Source organism: Cebus imitator, unplaced genomic scaffold (assembly GCF_001604975.1).
Source record: "Cebus imitator isolate Cc_AM_T3 unplaced genomic scaffold, Cebus_imitator-1.0 Scaffold18, whole genome shotgun sequence".
Classification (NCBI taxonomy): Eukaryota; Metazoa; Chordata; class Mammalia; order Primates; family Cebidae; genus Cebus; species Cebus imitator.
In genome coordinates, this window is record NW_016107333.1 from 10,543,335 (window position 1) to 10,559,523 (window position 16,189).

The following is a 16,189-nucleotide window of genomic DNA, read 5'->3' on the forward strand; positions in this document are numbered from 1 at the left end:
GGAGGGAGGGAGGGAAGGAAAGAGGGAGGGAGGGAAGGAAGGAAGGAGGGAGGGAGGGAAGGAGGGAGGAAGGAAGGAAAGGAAGGAGGGAAGGAGGGAGGGAGGGAGGGAGGGAGGGACTGTAGATCAGGGTCTGGATGGAGACCTGGTTCTGTCAGTAAATGATCCAAGGCACCAGGTGCTGGAAAGAGAGCAGGAGGGGAGGGGAGGGGAGGGGAGGGGAGGGGAGGCCCATGGCACTGCCATCTAGAAGGGTAACGGCTCTTCCGCAGGAATGTTGAGGATGACGTCCATGTCTGGGGTGCACCTGATGGGAGGCAGCACAGAGGGGAGTGAGAGGCTAGCAGGGGTGTCAGAGCTGGGGGTGTGGAAGCACCCGCTCAGGGAAGTCTTGCTCTTTAGAACTCTGCTACTTAGTTGGGTTGGGGGCAATCTCAAAATACAATCTGTATTTTGGGATTGCCCCACTCAAAGCCCAACTGTGCATACACAAGCATGCACACACACACATCAAAAATAGAAAAGAAATTAGTATGGCAGGATGAATGTTCCCCTGACAAGTCTGAGGTCAAGAGGGAGCAGGAACTCAGCTCTGAAATGCTGAGGCCCATCAAGACGATCGCTGTCTTTGGAGTGAGGATGGCTGGTTTGTAACTTGATGCTATGTCACCTTGAACAAGCTATTTCTACTCTCCCAGCCTCATTCCTTCAGTAGGCACTTAAGTGAAAACCACTCATTAAGTGCCAGACCCCAGGTAAGCCTCAGTTTCTTTATCTGTCAAATGGGTTTAACATTCTAACCTCAGTCATTGGTGGGAAGATTCAATGAGACCATGCTAGCAGGTAGCAAGTGCTCAGTAAATGACAGGCATTATTATTTCCATGAAACTAGCAAAAGAGATGGATTCCCCAGCACAAACATTGAAGAGGCTGAAGGATTATATTCTCTTTTCACTCTCTTCCAAGGAGACCATCCTCTCTCATGGTTTCAATAATATACTGACACCCATGAAGTATTTAGGCATGAAATGTCAGGATACTTGCAATTTACAATACTATTGGCCAAAAAAATAAAAAATAAACGAACATGAAACCAATACAGGAAAAAAAAACAATTTCTAAATATAGATGGGCAACTAGCTATTCACTATACCGTTCTACTTTTCTTTATATTTGAAATTTTTCATAATAATAGTTTTAAAAAAAATTCATCTCTATGCTGGCAACACCCAAATTTCTTCTTCCAGCCAGTATCTGTCCTCTGAGGCCCACACTCACCTTGTCAACTGCCCACCCAATGACTCCACCTTAGTACCTCACAGAAACCAAACCTACTGTCCAAATCAACTGTATTTTTTTTTTTTTTTTTGAGACATGGTCTCACTCTGTCACCCAGGCTGGAATGCAGTGGTACGATCACGGCTCAATACTTCTGGGATTTCATGTTCATTTTTTTTTTTTTTTTGACAAATAGTATCGTAAATTGCAAGTATCCTGACACAGTCATGTGCCACCACACCTGGCTAATTTTTTAATTTTTTGTAGAGATGGAGGTCTCACTATGTTGTCTCCCTGGTCTCAAACTCCCAACCCCAAGCTATCCTTCTTCCTCAGCCTCCTAAAAGCACTAGGATTACAGGTGTGAGCCACCATGCCTGCCTCCAAGTGAACTTTTGACTGTGCCTACATACTCATCCTTCACCCCATCCCCGCCTTCCCAACCTCTGCATTTGGCACCACCACCCCCCCCCCTGCAAAAGTCAGGAACCCAGGGGTTATTCTTGACCCCTCCCTTTCCTGTACTTCCAAAGTCGTACAAGTCCTTCTTATCTTCCTAAATATTTCTCTAACCCATCTACTTTTCCCATCTCTTATGCCACATGCTTGGCCAGGCCACTCCCACGTTCCCCCGGACAACTGCCCTCACACCAATTGGACTTCCAGCTGCCACTGACTCCTTGCCAATCTCATGCCCATGCTCCTTTCTTTTAGAAAGAGTCTTGCTCTATCACGTAGGCTGGAGTGCAGTGGCACGATCTTGGCTCACTGCAACCTCTGCCTCTTGGGCTCAAACAATCCTCCTGCCTCAGCCTTCCGAGTAGCTGGGACTACACGCACACGCCAACATGCCTGGCTAATTTTTGTATTTTTTGTAGAGATGCGGTTTCACCATGTTGCCCAAGCTGGTTTCGAACTCCCGGGCTCAAGTATTCCTCCTGCCTTGGGATCCCAAAATGCTGGGATTACAGGCATGAGCCACCACATCCAGCCCACCATGCTCTTTTCAAACTGGCTTTATTTGAATACAAATCTGATCATGTCACCATGTGGCTTAAGATCCTTTGCTTCTGGGATCAGGCAGAAAATCCTGGCCTATGGGGCACTGCATGGAGTTCCCTAGGAGCCGATTTGCCCTGCTACCTGCCTGCCACTCTCCCTGTCACTCTGCATTCCAACCACACTGGCCTCACTCAGCTCCACGTCAATTAGAAAAGCAGAATCAGGGCCAAGCACAGTGGCTTACACCTGTTATCCCAGGACTTTGAGAGGCTGAAGTTGGAGAATCATCTGGGGTCAGGAGTTCAAGACCAGCCTGATCAACATGGAGAAACCTCATCTCTACTAAAAATACAGTATAAGCCAAGCGTGGTAGCGCATGCCTGTAATCCCATGACTCAGGAGGCTGAGGCAGGGGAATCACTTGAACCTGGGAGGTGGAGATTTCGGTGAGATTGCGCCACTGCACTCCAGCCTGGGCAACAAGAGCGCAACTTCATGTCAAAAAAAGAAAGAAATGCAGAATCACACTGGGCGTGGTAGCTCACACCTGCAATCCCAGCATTTTGGGAGGCCGAGGCAGGTGGCTCACTTGAGGTCAGGAGTTCAAGACCAGCCTAGCCAACTTGACAAAACCCTGTCTTTACTAAAAATATAAAAATTAGCCAGGCGTGGTGGCACACACCTGTAGTCCCAGCTACTCAGGAGGCCGAGACAGGAGAATCACTTCAACCCAGGAGGCAGAGGTTGCAGTGAGCTGAGATGGTGCCACTGCACTCCAGCCTGGCTGACAGAGCAAGACTTTGTCTCAACAACAACAACAAAAATGCAGAATCATGAGCCCCACTCAGACCTATGACTTGGAATCTGCTTTTTAACGAGATCTCCCTGTGTTTCCTAGGCATGTTCCAGTGGGAGAGGCTCTGCTGAACAGCGTGCCATTTCTACTTTTTAGGAGGGAAAAACTGCTTCCTTGCTCCTGGTGTTCCCTTCTACGTGGAAGGGCATCCATGAGTGTATTGCTTCTGGCCTCTCTCTGCCCCTTTATATTCTGCTCTTGGAAAGGGTTATGACCACTGGCATGTGAGTGTGAGGAGCGGAAGGGGACGTAAGGAGCACAGTCCCTTCCTCTCTTAGCAACGAGCAACCCGAAAGGACTCCGCTTTTCTCTGCCCCAAGGCCTGGCTCCACATGAGTCCAGTTCCACCACAATTGGGTGGCTCAATCTGCCTAATTCTGGGTTCACTATTCAGAGGCCAACATGCCTAGAAATGTAAGCCACAGGCCATAAGATCAGCTTTACCAGAATAAAGGTGATCACCGGGTCCACATGCACCTTACCCCTTTCAGTCTCATTCACTGTGTTCAGAGCTCAGGTAAAGACAACGGGTGACTAATTAGTACATTCCACAGAGACCCTTGCACCACCCCATAGAACTGCTCTTCTTTCAGCTCCCCCAGTAGTCCCCTTCACCTAGTGAATTTCTATGCATCCTTCAGGGCTCAGTTCAAATGTCACATCCTCAGGAAAACCTTCCTTGACTGCCCAGCCTCGCTGTCCTAAGAGTCACGTTCACAGTGGCATGCATTCTACTCAGTAGCTCCAGGCTCCACTGCAACTCACATTTATTTGTGGTTCATTATCACCTCATGTCCAGTTCCCTCTTTGGTTCCATGAGGGCAGGGTAAGGACTGTTTTCACTCACATGGTGCCTGGCATTCAGAGGCACTTCATAAATCCAATAGTATTTTGCTGTTGTTGTTGCTGTTTGTTTTCGTATTTGTTTGAGACAGAGTCTTGTTCTGTCACCAGGCTGGAGGGCAGTGGCGCGATCTCAGCTCACTGCAACCTCCGCCTCCCAGGTTCAGGCAATTCTCTTGCCTCAGCCTCCCGAGTAGCTGGGACTACAGGCGTGTGCCACCACACCCGGCTAATTTTTTGTATTTTAGTAGAGATGGGGTTTCACCATATTGGCCAGGATGGTCTCAATCTCCTGACCTCATGACCCACCCTCCTCGGCCTCCCAAAGTGCTGGAATTACAGGTGTGAGCCACCATGCCCAGCTATTGTTGTTTTTAGAAACAGAAGAAAAGGAAGAGACAGCTATAGGACAGGAGAGGAGAAGGAAGGAAAAGGATAGGAGGGAGAGACAGACAGAGATGAAGACGAAAAATTAAAAAAATTTGCAAATGCTAGGCTCTGCCATGCACGGTCCTGTGGTGTCATCATGGAGAGGCAAGCCTGGGTGACCCCAACCCAACCACAGAGGGCTTGCTCCAAGGGAGGGCAGGCAAAGAATTGGTTTGGGGAGGAAATCCTTCCCCTGGGGCCCAGAAACCTGTCAAGTGTAGAGGACATCCTTCTCTCCTTGTGGGGTGTCTTCCAGGCTATTCTTCCCTGAAGCCAACTGCCCCACTCAACTCTGCCTTCCTCAAAAAGGCAGAAGTGGAAGGCTGTACCCATTTGGCTGACACATGGAATCTGTGAACTGGAAGGGTCCTCAGGGATTACATAACCCAGCCTGCCATGTACAGATGGGAATCAGAGGCCTCTGCAGAGATGGGAAAGGTCACATCTGCCCCTGGTCAGTGGCAGATCTATGGTGGAAACCCAGGGATTCCCATACAGGGGTTCTGCCATCCATATCAGGATGCCTTCCCCATACAGGGGTTCTGCCATCTACACCAGGCTGCCTTCCCCAAGAACAGAGAGCCTCTGTGGGCCCAGAGTGTGGCTGGTCTACAAGGCAGTGGCAAAACGATCACATACTTGGGTCTCCGAAGCAGAACATCCTCAAATATGACCTCTCGGGGTTCCCGGATCTGGGCCTGGAGCTCTTCTACCTCGGCCCTTAATACAGGCATATTCTCCTCAAACTGGCCAATAAACTGAGAGGAAAGGCAGAGCAGGGGAGAAGTGAGAAGCCAAATGGCCCCCAACCAAAGAGAGAAAGGCCAAAATGAACAAGGAGCAAAGCTATCTGGGAAAATGGTATGGGCTCTGCCGCCGGACTTGCTGAACTCCAGAGAGGGGACCTCCCCATGCAGGGTAGGGCTGACTCCCAAGTTAGTGACACTATTCATCGGTGCTGAAACAGTTGAAGGGTCACAGAGAATGGAGACAGGTTACAAAGTGGTTGGGGAGCGCTCCATCATGGGAATCAGTGGGGCTGGCAGAGATGGTGAAGGGCATGCACACTAAAAACTGGGGAAGGGGAAAGATAATGAAAATTAATTCAAGAAGGCAGTGATGGTGAAGTTCATTAACACTGATAATGGGTGGTGGGCAGTGACAAGAATCAAGGGGTAAAGATGCATGGTGGTTAATGGCTGAATGCATGATGCTTGATGACAGTGCAAACGGATCAGTGCCAGTGATGCTGGCTAATGAGGCAAGGCTGAGGTCGGTGCCCATCGCCTCCCCAGATGAATGACAAGTGACAGTAATGGCACTGGCAAGGAGACAGGCCCACACCAGTGTCAGAGACCTCCTAAGCACCAGATCAGGAGAGGCCTGCCTCACTCCCACAGGCTGTGGGGACTGCCCACCCACTGCTCCCCTGCAGGGACCACCACCTTCCTTGCCCACGCACTTTTCTGAACCTGTGAATGCATTTCAGCGAGGCCTGGCTTTCCCAAACCATCTGTAGAAGAGCCTTCTCATGAGGACGCTGGGTTTTCTATGAAGAAAGAAGAGGTCTGGCCCCCAGGTGCCTCTTCCTGGGCAGCAGAACATGGTAGAGACTGATGGGGCTCCAGTGGGCATGGAGGCAGAGGATGCGGAAGGGGCGGGGCAGGGGTGGGACCTGGATCCCCCATCCCCCACAGCAACTGGCTACTCACTGCCACCAGAGAACTCAGAACTTTTTTCTCCTCCTTCTGAATCTTGTCGGACAAGGACTTCAGGACCTTTCTGTGCATCTCACTGAGGTCATCCAGCTCATCCTGGGAGCCAGCAGAAGGGTGTTGGCCACCAGCCCTGCCACCCACACGGTCCCGTGAGGCAGGGGCAGGGGCTCCCCTACCTGCTGGCTGTCCTTAACCCCCTGCAGCTGGCGTACAAGGGTGGCGATCTGGACAGACTTGATGGAATACTCATGGTCCATGTAAGTGCTCAGGAATTTCACATCCTCCTGGGTCTTGTCGATCTTGGCATTCAGCTGCTCCACCTGCTGCTCCAGATCTGGGGAGGGGTTAGGGAGGTCAGCAGGGACAGAAGGCAAGACCTTCCCTCAAGGACCCTTCCCAGGAAGCAAGGTCTCCTTGGCCAATAAATTGGAGTCTGGGTTAAGGCGACCTCACACAGAGCTGGGAGGTGGTTAAAAATTAAGGCTCTAGAGCGTTTTGCACCGCTGCAGGAGAAGAGGCAATGCTGGGTAGGGAAAAGAAAGGAAACTGATCTCTAGATCAGTCCCCACTCTGCTACTGACTTGCTGTGTGGCCCTCACCAAGACTGTCCCTCTCTGGACTTCAGTCTCCCCAGAGACACACTCAAGGAAGTGAGACCAGGGAGATGGGGTGACAGGGGTTCCCAAGACACAACCCACAGCAGGATTAAGACAAAGTCTATCCTCTCTTCCTCCAGAGAGAGATCCCCAGTGTCTGGGGTTGCCTAATCCACCGCCCCTCCACTCAGCAGATGTGTAGCCTGCTCAGGGAAAAGGAACCACAGGCCAGACAGGATGGAAGCCAAGAGTCCTGGATTCTAGCCCAGCCACTGACTCCCAGAAGAACCTTGGCAGGAAATGGAGCCAGGCTAGGACTGGATTATGGCTCCTAGCTATATGACCTTCCACAAACCACTTCACCTCTCTTAGCCTCGGCTTCCTGACCTGTAAAATGGGAGGACAGTTTCCCTGCTTCCAGGTAGTTCTGACTGAGCGTGTGTCTGTAACAGTGCAGACACATGGGGCCTGGAAACAGCTAAGTGCTGAGTAAGTAGGCTATTCGCTCTGTATCTTAGCCTTCTCATCTGCCTAGAAGGGAGACGACAGGCCTGAGGGTTTCTGAATGGCATACAAGGTGAATGCCCTGCTGCTGACCTCCCCAAGGGGCTGGGGGGAGAGTCAAGGGGTTCACCCAGGGATTCTTTCTCTTTCTTTTCTTTCTCTCTTTCTTTCTTTCTCTCTCTCTCCTCTCTCTCCTCTTCTCTCTCTCTCTCTCTCTTTCTTTTTGAGATGGAGTTTTGCTCTTGTTGCCCAGACTGGAGTGCAATGGCGAGCTCTTGGCTTACTGCAACCTCCCCCTCAAGGGTTCAAGCAATTCTCCTGGCTCAGTCTCCTGAGTAGCTGGAATTACAGGTGTGCACCACCATGCCTGGCTAATTTTGTATTTTTAGTAGAGACGAGGCTTATCCCTGTTGGTCAGGCTAGTCTCAAACTCCTGACCTCAGGTGATCCACCCGCCTCAGCCTCCCAGAATGCTGGGATTACAGGCATGAGCCACCACACCCCATCGACCAGGGATTCTTACAGCTCGTCTTGCATTTCTTCTTTTCCTCCCATTCCTGGAGCTCAGACTTCAATTGCTGCAGCCTCTTCTTGTTTAAGTACTCCAAGATGTCGATGACGGTCTGTGGGAGGAGTGGGGTCCACTCACCCACAGGCTCTGCTGGCTCAGAGGAGTCCCCAATCCCAACCCCACTCCCAGAATCCTGACCAGAGGCCACTGGGGATAATAACAGTGTCCACCCATAGGGTTGTTGTAAGGACTACATAAATACATACAGATCGCCTGCTATTACACGTACAGGTGTTTGCAAACGCTGGTGGTGGTGGCAGCTACCTCTGGTGCACGGGTACAATATGTGCCAGGTAAACCCCCTCTGGGACGGGTGCTACATTTCACAGAGCTCAGGGAGCCAAAGTTAACTCAGAGCCTCCTGGCCCGTGAGTGCTGGCGCGTTGGGACAAAACTCCCACCTCCGTCTGCTTGCAAAGCCCAGGCGAGGGGAGTGAAGGGTGAAGAGATGCGTCTTCCAGTTGCTGGAAGCAGCATGTGCAATTGGCGGGGAAAGGCAGGAGAGGGCGCCCGAGTGAGCGGAGGGAGGGAAGGCGGGCGGGCACGGCCGGCGCAGAGGGCAGACGCGGGTCTCACCGTCAGGATGTCCTGCTGTTGCAGCATGGCCCGCACATTCAGGGCCGTGCGGTTCTCCATGTCCTGGATGCTCTCGATCAGCTCCTCGTTGAACTTGGCGAGGAAGTTCTCATGGCTTTGGAGCTCTCGCAGAGAGGTCTGCCGGTTCCTGAGCATCGTCTGCGGGCGGAGGGAAGAAGAGAGAGGCGGCGCTGCGCCCGGCTAGGCTGGAGCCCGCGAGAGCCCATGGACCCCCCGCCCCAACCCTGCCACTCCCGCCCCCTTGCGGCCTCCGCTGGTAAATGCGGCCCGAGCTGGGCGGCGGTTCCCCATTGTCTGCGCTGCCGGGGAGCTCGGGGACGCTGGTCCGTTCGGAAACGCACGTGTACCCATCATTTCACATCCCTGAGATGCAGGTGCATCTTCTAATTCGTGGCGTGTAATCATCTAATCAACAAATGTATTATTAGTGGGTAAAGATGTGTCTTAATATCAATGGCTTCTCATAATCAATGAAATATAGAAATAATAATAAGGGCCGGGCGCAGTGGCTCAAGCATGTAATCCCACCACTTTGAGAGGCCTAGGTGGGTGGATCACGAGGTCAGGAGTTCGAGACCAGCCTGGCCAACATGGCGAAAGCCCGCCTCTACTAAAAATACAAAAAATAGCCGGACATGGTGGCGCATCCTTGTAATCCCAGCTACTGGGGAGGCTGAGGCAGGAGAATCACTTGAACCCGGGAGGTGGAGGTTGCAGTGATCTGAAATCGCACCACTACACTCCAGCCTAGGTGATAGAGCAAGATTCTGTCCCAATAATAATAATTAATAATAATAATAATAATAAATGCCCCAGGAAGGTAAGAAGGTGTCAGAGCTACCACCATGTCTGGAAGAGAAGCAGGGAGGCAAAGTGGATGATGGTAAACGTCAGCATTTCCTGGCAGGCCGTGGGGCTAATGAGTACTCTCATTTCATACAACAGCCCCAGTGGAACAAGGAGGGTATAAGGGTTAAGTGACTCCCCTAACGTTACACCCAGCAGATGCATAAAACCTATAGTAATAATAACAATAGCAATTGTTGAGGGCCCTCTACATGACAGGCCAGGTGCCGTGCCTTGCTCCGCAGGTAGCACATGGTATTGGTTCACCCTCCAGCAGCTCTATGTTTACTAACTTTATTTTGCTGATAAGTGGAGGCTCAGAGTGTTTAATGACTTGCCCAGTGTCACACAGTCAAGAAGTGGCAGGGCTGGAACTGGAAAGCCAGACTTCTGAGCCCCAATGCCTTTCCACTATACTAAAACAAGAACTGAGTATGCTTAAAACTGCAAGGCATGGCTGAACCACGTAGTGACTAAGAGTTGGATGTTAAGCCTAGACGCACCTTGGTTCAAATCCCAGCTCAGCCACTTACCATCTAAGAGAGTCTAAGAGAACCGAGGCAAGTTAGTTAATGTCTCAGAGCCTCCCTGTGCTCATTCTAAAGGTGAGGGAACTAATACCTGTTTTACAGAGCTGCCGTGAAATATAAATGAGATTGGACAGGTGCAGTGGCTCATGCCCATAATCCCAATGCTTTAGGAGGCCCAGGTGGAAGGATCACTCAAGGTCAGGAGTTGAAGACAAGCCTGGGCAACATAGTGACACCTCATCTCTGCAAAAAGTGGACAAAATTAGCTGGGCATGGTGGTGTATGCCTACAGTTCTAGCTACTCAGGAGGCTGAGGTGGGAGGATTGCTTGAGCCCAGAAGATGGAGGCTGCAGTGAGTTGAGATTGTGCCACCACACTCCAGCCTGGGTAACAGAGCAAGACCTTGCCTCAAAAAGTAAGTAAGTAAATAAATAAAATTTTTAAAAATTAACAGGTTATCTGGGCATGGGGATGTGCACCTACAGTCCCAGCTACTTGGGAGGCTGAGGCAGGAGGATCTCTTGAGCCCAGGAGTTTACGGCTGCAGTGAGCTATGATTGTGCCATTACACTTCAGCCTGGGTGACATAGCAAGACCCTGTCTCTAAAAAACAAAGACTAAATAAATAAATAAATGAGATAAAATTCACAATCAAGCCTCTTAGTGAGAGTGCACTCATGTGTACTTGGTGAACAATAGCTGATACTATTGTTTCTGGCTCTAACCCTCTAACCCTGCCATAAATATTTGCTCTTTCATTTGTTCCTGTTCTTCCTCATTTCTCCGTCCTTTCCTAAAACTACCCCTTCCTAGCCCTCAGGTCCTTGATTTCTCATATAACAGTAATCACGTTGATGTATTGAGTGCTTCCTATGTGGCTGATACTGTGCTAAGCCCTTCACACGCACAGCAGCACATCAGCACATCACCCTCACAGCAACCCCAAGAGACAGGCACTATTATTAGGCCAACGTTATAAAAGTGGACACCAGTCAGCCATGGTGGTTCTCACCTGTAATCCCAGCACTTTGGAAGGGCAAGGAGGAAGGACTGCTTGAGCCCAGGAGTTTGAGACCAGCCTGTGCAACATAAGGAGATCCCATCTCTACAAAAATTATCTGGGCATGGTAGTGCATGCCCATAGTCCCAGCTACTCAGAGAGGCTGAGGTGGAAGGATCACTTGGGCTCGGGAGGTCCAGGCTCCAGTGAGCCATGATCATGCCACTGCCCTCCAGCCTGGATGAAACAGCCAGATCCTATCTCAGTCAATCAATGTGTACACCAAGGATTAAATTCAGTAGCTTTTCCAAGGTCACACATAGCAGAGCTGTCATCCTTAAAGTCAGGGCTCCAAGCCACTCCACTATCTTGTCTCCGTATCTCCAGAAGAGATACCCAGAAGCATCTTGTGAAATATGCTATTCTCCAAGTCATGGGACCACTCAACCAGCACCACCTGGGTTTCAGCTCAAATGTCACCCACTTTAGTAGCCTTTCCTTAGCACCCTAACTAAAACAATTACTGCCACACTCCCTCCTCCATGCCTCTAGCTCCCTAACCTTATTCTTAGGCTTTTTTTTAAAAAAAGAGTTTTGATCTTGTTGTCTAGGCTGGAGTACAATGGCGCAATCTCGGCTCACTGCAACCTCTACCTCCTGGGTTCAAGCAATTCTCCTGTCTCAGCCTCCCGAGTAGCTGGGATTACAGGTTCGTGCCGCCATATCTGCCTAATTTTGTACTTTTAGTAGAGATGGGGTTTCTCCATGTTGGTCAGGCTGGTCTCAAACTCCTGACCTCAGGTGATCTGCACACCTCGGCCTCCCAAAGTGCTGGGATTACAGGCGTGAGCCACTGCGCCCAGCCCATCACTTTAAAACACTTTCTTTTATGAATTGTCAGTCTCCCCCATCCAATAGAATGCGAGTTCCCTAAGGTCAGAGGCCACATCACTGGTGAAGCCTCACACTCGGAACAGAACTCGGCACATGATAGGTGCTCCATCAATATCTGTTGACTCACTGAATGAAGATTATGAGAGACAGTATTAAGAACCGGACTGGTTAGGAGCACACGTTTTAAAGCCACATTGTTCAGGTTCAGCTTCTACATCAATCAAAAACACACAAGCCCCTCTAAAGTTAGGGTAAAAATAACAGAAATACCAGTTCCTCCTTTAAGAATACTGGGCCACCTCCAAACCATTTTGCAAGAGAAAAGGTTAAAGGGGGAAAAAAGGTTTCAAAGCAAATTCTATTTTCACTTGTTCTTTATATAGTAGTCATTGTTCATTGAGCTATTAAAAACTTTGTTGAAGAATTATTCTATAGTATTTTGTAGTCTTTATAATAACTTAGTATTTTACTTTCTGCTATGTATGCCAAAGACTCATCTTCCTTTAGGTATTTCAAATACTTTGAAACATTGTTCAGATAATTATAGAAGCCACAAAACAATGTATGGTGAGGAAATTAATTACCTATAATTGTTACCAATTGATGTGAAAATTTTAATTGTCAGTTTCTAAGCCTTGCTTCAAAGTACACTGTATGAAAGTTTAATTTACTGGAAAAAAAATTTTTTTTAGATGGAATCTCACTCTGTCCCCCAGGCTGGAGTGCAGTGGCACCATCTCAGCTCACTGTAACCTCTGCCTCCCAGGTTCAAGCGAGTCTCCTGCCTCACCCTCCCCAGTAGCTGGGACTACAGGTGTGTGCCACCACACCCAGCTGATTTTTATATTTTGAGTAGAAACGAGGTTTCACCATGTTGGCCAGGCTAGTCTTGAACTCCTGACCTAAAGTGATCCACCCACCTCAGCTACCCAAAGTGCTGGGATTAGAGGTGTCAGCCACCACACCCGGCCAAGTTATTGGAAATTTTAAGATAAATAAGATTGTGTTCCTAATGCAATGAAATAAGCAATTCTGATTATTTCTTGAGTCTTAAACAGAACAGCAAATGCTTTGTTTAACTGGCTTTGACCCTTGATCCTGCCATTTCCTGGCTGTGTGACCTGGTGCATGTTATTTATCTCCCTGCACCTCAGTTTCCTGGTTTCTAAAATAGTAAAGAGGATAAGCATGCTCACAGGGTTCCTGGGAGGAAGGAATGAATCAAGTCTGGCACCCAGGAAGTGCTCAGCAGATGTTTGCTAGAACCATCATCCCCATCCCCCCACCCTGGGCCCGGTGTCCAGGGAAGATGCATCTCATACCTTCATTAACCGGATTTTGACCTGCATCTTCCCAGGGTCCAACTTCTGCCTTCTATGCGGTTCTCGTGGATTCTTTGGCTGGTGGCTTGTCACCACCATAGTGGGCATGGATTGCAACACTAGGGGTAGACAGAAAAGGACAGGGAGAGAGTGAGGGTTCTGGCAGGCCTGAGGCCAGGTTCCTGAAGCGCACCAGTAATGAGAGGAGGCCCAGGCCCCGGTCCCACCTCTGGCTGCCTTATAATGTGACACTAGACTGAAGGTGAAACTCACAGCCTTCACTAAGCTCCCAGGACCCATTCTGGGCCTCAATATAAGGGAGGGACAAGCCCAGGTGAAAGCAGTGACTATAGGCATGGACAGAGGGGAGGTGGGGCAGCCAGGAACCCCGCTCTCAACTGTCCAGCCAGAAAGAGAGGCAGGAGCTCCCATTCCGTGTGTCTTTTCAGTAGCTGCTGCAGCACAGGACAGCAAGAAGACCAGAGTCTGGCAGGTCTGAGTCCAAACCCCTGCTCTGCCACCAACCTGGCTGACAGAAGGCCAGATGGGTAGGGGTTAGGAACAAGAAATAATAACCCAGACCATCCAGGTTTAAATCCAGGCTCTTGGCCAGGCGCAGTGGCTGACACCTGTAATCCCAGCACTTTGGAAGGTGGAGAAGGGCGGATCACCTGCAGTCAGGAGTTCAAGACCAGCCTGGCCAACATGGTGAAACCCCATCTCTACTAAAAATACAAAAATTGGCCGGGCGCGGTGGCTCAAGCCTGTAATCCCAGCACTTTGGGAGGCCGAGGCGGGTGGATCACGAGGTCAAGAGATCGAGACCATCCTGGTCAACATGGTGAAACCCCGTCTCTACTAAAAATACAAAAAATTAGCTGGGCATGGTGGCACGTGCCTGTAATCCCAGCTACTCAGGAGGCTGAGGCAGGAGAATCGCCTGAACCCAGGAGGCGGAGGTTGCGGTGAGCCGAGATCACACCACTGCACTCCAACCTCGGCAACAGAGCAAGACAAAAAATTTATATATATATATATATATATATATATACACACATATAATGAATTTAAAAATTGAAAAAGTAAATCCAGGCTCTGCCTTCTGTTAGCTGTGTGACCTCAAGCAGGTCAAATGACCTCTGTGTCCCTCCATTTGTCCACCTATAAAACAGGAATAATCATCATGCCTACCTCATAGGGTTTTCGTGAAGATGAAGTAAGAAGTTACTACACCTTAAAGGTGTTTGGGATAGTGCCTGAGGCATATTCAGTGCTGAATACACATTACCAGCTGTTACTCTTCCTTCTAGTGACCTGAGAACTGGGACCACAACCCCAGACGAAGGCACAGCAACTAGGCAACACTCCAACTGGCCGTCTCTGAAACACTCTTAGAGCTGCGGTTCTGCCAGACAGGGCGTATAGGCATCTGGGGGACATATTCTTAGAATCCCTGTTCCCTCTCAGCCTGTCCGGCAATGACATGAGACTAACCACCCTGGTGGGTCCAGCTCTATTCAGTCCCCACCAAAATCCCTGCTTCAGGTACAACCCAGTTTATCTCAGAAATATATTAATCTCTTTAATAGATCAATGTCCTTCATCCTGAGAAATGCTGGCATTAACTATGGAGATGATGAAGCCAATTAATTTTGTGTTTAATTTATAAATTACCTGTATATATCCGGTTTTTAATTATATTGTGTAAGAGATAGAATGATTAATAGATTAATCTTGTGATTCTAATTTTAAAGTGTAAGTGGGATTTTGATTTAGATTTAAGTTGAAAGGTTTAAGACACTCCTATTAAATAAGTATAAATTAATTTTATTACTTAAGAGAACATAAGATTACCTATATTAATTTTTATTTTCCGAGACAGAGTCTTGCTCTGTCACCAGGCTGGAGTGCAGTGCCATGATCTTGACTCACTGCAACCTACGTCTCCCGGGTTCAAGCGATTCTCCTGCCTCAGCCTCCCCAGTAGCTGGGATTACAGGCATGCACCACCACACCCGGCTAATTTTTGTATTCTTAGTAGACACAGGGCTTCACCATGTTGACCAGGCTGGTCTCAAACTCGTTACCTCGTGATCCATCCACCTCAGCCTCCCAAAGTGCTGGATTACAGGCATGAGCCACTGCTCTCACCAAGTTTTTTCTTTTTTGAGACAGAGTCTGGCTCTGTCGCCCAGGCTGAAGTTCAATAATGGCGAGATCTCGGCTCACTGCAACCTCTACCTCCCAGCTTAAAGCGATACTACTGCCTCAGCCTCCCAAATAGCTGAGATAACAGGTGCCTGCCACCACACCCAGCTATTTTTTTATTATTACTCTTTTTAATAGAGACAGGGTTTTACCATGCTGGCCAGGCTGGTCTCCCGACCTCAGGTGATCCCATCCATCTCAGCCTCCCAAAGTGCTGGGATTACAGGTGTGAGCCACCACGCCCAACCAGATTACCCGTATTTAGAATTTTATGTATTAGATATATAAGAATTATGTATATATCCAATGGTTTTGTTAATCAGACAAGTGAACTATTTGAAAATGAAAATGGATAGGTTAAATTTCAAGATGTGGCTTAAAAGTTTTAAGAGAATTTAATTAACCAAGTTCCAAAACTCTCTTATAAGTGTTTATAAAAACTGAAAGATTCTTGACTTGAACTTAAATGCTTAAGGAAGATTTGTAGTTTTAATAATTAAACTTTTTATTTCAAAATAGCTCAGATTCACAAGCAATTTTAAGAAGTGATACAGAGAAGCTGGCTGCGGTGGCTTATGCCTGTAACCCCAGAACTTTGGGAGGCCAAGGCAGGTGGATCATCTGAGGTTAGGAGTTCAAGACCAGCCTGGTCAACATGGTGAAACCCTGTCTCTACTAAAAATACAAAAATTAGCTAGGCATGGTGGCACATGTCTGTAATTCCAGTTACTTGGGAGGCTGAGGCAGGAACCCAGGAGTTGGAGGTTGCAGTGAGCCAAGATCACACCACTGCGCTCCAGCCTGGGTGACAGAGAAAGACTCTGCCTCAAAAAACAACAAAGAAAGGAAAGGAGGAAGGAAGGAGAAAAAAAGAAAAGAAAAGAGAAAGAAAGGAAGGAAGGAAGGAGGGAAAGAAAGAAGGGAGGGAGAAAGGGAGGAAGGGAGGAGAGAGAGAGAGAAAGAGAAAGAAAAAGAAAGAAAAGAAAGGAAGGGA

General features: G+C 48.8%; 1 protein-coding gene across 4 annotated transcripts in view; it reads right to left on the minus strand.

The window, feature by feature from the left end:
• Positions 1–59: 59 nt before the first annotated feature.
• CUNH20orf96 (chromosome unknown C20orf96 homolog) overlaps positions 60–16,189 on the minus strand; it is a 23,002-nt gene continuing 6,872 nt past the window's right edge. For 2 of the 4 annotated variants that reach the window (XM_037733498.1, XM_017515140.2), the window contains exons 2-9: positions 12,988–13,106; positions 8,374–8,532; positions 7,750–7,849; positions 6,303–6,460; positions 6,121–6,222; positions 5,871–5,957; positions 5,048–5,166; positions 126–307 (exon numbers count right to left, since the gene is read on the minus strand). In XM_037733498.1, coding sequence (XP_037589426.1) covers positions 247–307; positions 5,048–5,166; positions 5,871–5,957; positions 6,121–6,222; positions 6,303–6,460; positions 7,750–7,849; positions 8,374–8,532; positions 12,988–13,106 — 905 coding nt within the window. In that variant the 3' untranslated portion in view covers positions 126–246. Of the gene's footprint in view, positions 308–5,047; positions 5,167–5,870; positions 5,958–6,120; positions 6,223–6,302; positions 6,461–7,749; positions 7,850–8,373; positions 8,533–12,987; positions 13,107–16,189 lie in introns of all 4 variants that reach the window. The other 2 variants (XM_017515130.2, XM_037733492.1) reach the window with 2 other exon arrangements.